The following is a 4,106-nucleotide window of genomic DNA, read 5'->3' as shown; positions in this document are numbered from 1 at the left end:
TTGCTAGGGACTTGCCCGGCACTTGCTCTCTACCTCTATTTGTTATCTTACTTCTATCATTGACAGTCCCTCTAGGTTGTGGGCTGCTTGCCTGTGTTCCTGAGAAGCATCTACGGTACCAGTCTATAGAGTGTGTTTTCTTTAGTGAATTACCGGTATGTTTACCGGTAATAAACTTGCACTGTTTTATGTATATGTTTGATTACATACAGCCTTGTGACAGTTTTCCTGCATGTCATAAGCATTTGAATATAAATTAAAATGTTAAAATCAAATCTGATATTGTTTTACCTTTTATTTGGTATGTGGAAGGTGTGCGGAAGAGGGGGTAGTCTTATACGGCGAGTATATAACAAACTCTGTATTTTGAGTGGAAATGTTAGGGGGTCGTCTTATACGCCCAGTCGTCTTATACGCCGGCAAATACGGTAATCCCTTTGAGTCTCATTTGTTAGTTTATGAAACAGGTAGGAAAAATCAGTATCTTATCTATAATAATTGTACCCCATTCTCTCCTTTTTTACCTCAAATTCCATTAATATTAGATCTTTAAATATCCTATCCCTTATGCCTCATGTTCTTTTTTAATATTTACATGATATTTTTTCACTGTACTTCCATCTGAAATATAATTTATTTTCTAGTTCACTTACGTTTTCTTCTGGATTATTTATTCTGTAGTTAAAACCATCTATTCTTAATTTTAGTTATGGTATATTTTAGTTCTAGAATTTATATTTGATTTATTTTCACATATATGCGTGGGTAGACAAATGTAGGGTCACAGTTGTGAGTACATGAAACAGTTTATTCTTGTATTATAATTTATTAATTATTGTATTTATTTGTATTACAACTGTAAAACCTACTTTTTCCCACCCATGTATTCTAGCTCTAGTGAAATTCCCCACATATGTCCTTATCTTATTGAATATATCAATCATAGTTATTATTTTTAATCTATTTAAGTTTTATTTCTTGTAGCAGGTCAATTTAAGGGATTATTGAATTAAAGAAAAGAAAGAAACTGGCAGACATAAAAGACACATGTCTAAGACTATGCCTTCGAGAAATTTTAAAATTTTCATTAATATTGCTAACATTATCATTTTAGGCTATGGTTTGATGTATCAATATAGAAGAGAGATTTATTTATAAACAGAACATGGTAATTTAATTGGAGAAGCAAGTTTTAAAAAAGCCACACTAGCATTTTTATTTTATGATATAGTATTCTAGTCACGTAAACTGTATTGCTTTGTCACAATTCATAAAGACTAGCAAAAATTTTTAGGTAGTGTGCTATATCTCATTAGTTTGGTATTTTTATTGAGGTATAATTGGCATATAATATATTATTTCTAGGTGTACAACAAAATGACCCGAGATGTGTATACACTGCAAAATAATCACCACAATAGCTCTAGTTCCCATCCATCACTCTATAAAGCTAAACATTTTTTCTTGTGATGAGAACTTTTAAGATTTACTCTATTACCAATTACAAATATACAATACAATATTATTGACTATACTTATCATTCTGTACATTACATCCCCATGACTTAATTATTTTATAACTGGAAGTTTGTACCTCTTGACCCCTTTCACCCATTTGGCTCATCCCCTAATTCCCCTCCCATCTGGCAACCACAATCTGTTCTATGTATATGTGAGTTTTCTCTTCTTTTATTTTTTATTCCACATACAAGTGAGATCATACTGTACTTGTCTGTTACTGACTTATTTCATTTAGCATAATGCCCTCAAGGTCCATTCATGTTGCCACAAATTGCAAGATTTTATTCTTTCTATGACTGAGTAGTATTTTATTGCATATACCACAATTTCTTTATCCCTTCTTCCATCGATGGAAACTTAAGGTTGTTTCCTTGTCTTGGCTACCTATAATAATAAAAGTGTAATATGCAAATCGACCAAATGGCCGAACAGCGGAACAACTGTCCAGATGATCTTCTGCATGAAGCCGAGGCTGGAAGGCCTACTCTTGTATGGATTTCATGCATTGGGCCTCTAGTTATAAATAATGCTGCAATGAACATAGGGGTGAATATATCTTTTGGAATTAGTGTTTTTGTTTTCTTTGGGTAAATATCCAGAAATAGAATTGCTAGATCATATGATAATTCTATTTTTAATTTCTTGAGGAACGTCCATACTGTTTTCCATAGTGGCTACACCAATTTACATTTCTACCAGTGTTGTACAAGGATTTCATTTTTTCTATATCCTCTTGTTATGTCTTGTCTTTTTGATAATAGCCATTCAGACAAGTGTGAGATGATATCTTATTGTGGTTTTGATTTTCATTTCTCTGATGATTAGGGATGTTGAGCATCTTCTCATGTATGTATTGGCCATTTGGATGTCTTATTTGGAAAAGTGTCTATTTAGATTCTCTGCCTATTTTAATTGGATTGTTTGTTTTGATATTGAGTTGTAGAAGTTCTTTATAGAGTTTTGGATATGAACCCCTATCTGATAGATCATTTGCAACTATTTTCTCCTATTCATTAGGTTGTCTTTTTATTTTGTTCTTTTGTTTGCTGTGCAGAAGCCTTTTTATTTGATGTAGTCTTGTTTATTTTTACTTTTGTTTCCCTTGCTATTAAAGTTGAATCCATTCAAACATTTACTAAGACCTCTGTCAAGCTTGTATGCATGCATATAAGCATAACCAGTGGACACAAGACACTGGGGGGTAGGGGAGGCCAGGGGACATCGTGTTGCCTAGCCAAAGGGGTGGGCTCCACCAAGGGGCGACACTTCAGATTATGTTTCCCAAAGAATCCAGGTCATTATAGTAGGAAGCACCATGGTCCAGCTCACTTCTCTCTTCCACAAGGCCTACCATGGAGGCCACCTAACCATCCGTCTTGCTCTGGGCGGCCGTACCAACTGGCCTTTCTACCGCATCGTGGCTGCTCACAACAAATTCCCCAGGGATGGCCGTTTCGTGGAGCAGCTGAGCTCCTATGATCCATTGCCCAACACCCATGGAGAAAAACTCTGTTGCGCTCAACCTGGAGCGGATCCGGCATTGGATAAGCTGTGGGGCCCACCTCTCTAAACCCGTGGAAAAGCTTCTGGGCCTTGCTGGTTTTTTCCCTCTGCATCCCATGGTAATCACAAATGCTGAGAGGCTTCGGCGGAAACGGGCGCGTGAAATCCTCTTAGCAGCTCAGAAAACAGAGACAGAGGCTACGGAAACAGAAGCAAGCTGACGTCAGTGAGCACAGCAGCAAGAAAAGGTCAAAGTCCTCATAAAACACTTGTGCAGAGTTTTTTTAAAATTAGGTTTAGAGGTCAATAAATGGTGTTTTCCATGTCAAAAAAAAAAGTTTACCACCTGTTTTTTTTCTATGCATTTTATGGTTTCAGGTCCTACATTCAAGTATTTAATCCATTTGGATTAATTTTTGTGTTTGGTATAAGATAGTGACCGAGTTTTATTCTTTTTCACAAGGCTGTCCAGTTTTCCCATCACCATTCATTGAAAATACTGTGCTTTGCCTGTCCTATAGTCTTGTCTCCATTTTCATAAATTAAATGACTGTATATGCATGGGTTTATTCCTGGGCTCTCTGTTCTGTCCCATTGATCTATGTGTCTGTTTTTATGGCAATACCATGCTGTTTTGTTTTTACATCTTTGTAATATAGCTTAAAAATCAGGGAACATAATTTCTTCTTTCTCAAGATTGCTTTGGCTATTGGGTTTTTTGTGGCTCCATACAAATTTTAGGATTGTGTTTTCTATTTTTTGTCAAAAATGCCATTAGAATTTTGATAGAAATTGCATTGAATCTGTAGATTTATTTTGGTAATACATGTTATCAATATTAATTCTCCTAATTCATGAACATGAACTATTTTCCATTTATTTGTGTCTTCAATCTCTTTCATCAATCTCATACAGTTTTCAGTGTACAGGTCTTTCACCTCCTTTGTTAAATTTATTCCTAGGCATTTTATTCTTTTTAAAAATATATATTTTATTTATTTCAGAGAGGAAGGGAGAAGGAGAGAGAGATAGAAACATCAATGATCAGAGAGAATCATTGATTGGCTGTCTCCTGCATGCCC

At 35.3% G+C, this 4,106-nt stretch overlaps 1 protein-coding gene across 1 annotated transcript; it reads left to right on the top strand.

Moving 5' to 3' along the window:
• The first annotated feature begins 2,836 nt into the window (after nt 1–2,836).
• LOC102772129 (28S ribosomal protein S16, mitochondrial-like) lies at nt 2,837–3,332 on the top strand. Its single transcript, XM_015567985.1, is given in 2 exon segments — nt 2,837–3,031; nt 3,033–3,332. Coding segments are annotated over 2 exon segments (408 nt in total). The 3' UTR covers nt 3,246–3,332.
• Nucleotides 3,333–4,106: the final 774 nt, after the last annotated feature.

Source organism: Myotis davidii, unplaced genomic scaffold (assembly GCF_000327345.1).
Source record: "Myotis davidii unplaced genomic scaffold, ASM32734v1 scaffold1124, whole genome shotgun sequence".
NCBI lineage: Eukaryota > Metazoa > Chordata > Mammalia > Chiroptera > Vespertilionidae > Myotis > Myotis davidii.
The sequence above is the reverse complement of the archived record's forward strand: the minus strand, read 5'-3'. Positions and strand labels throughout refer to the sequence as shown.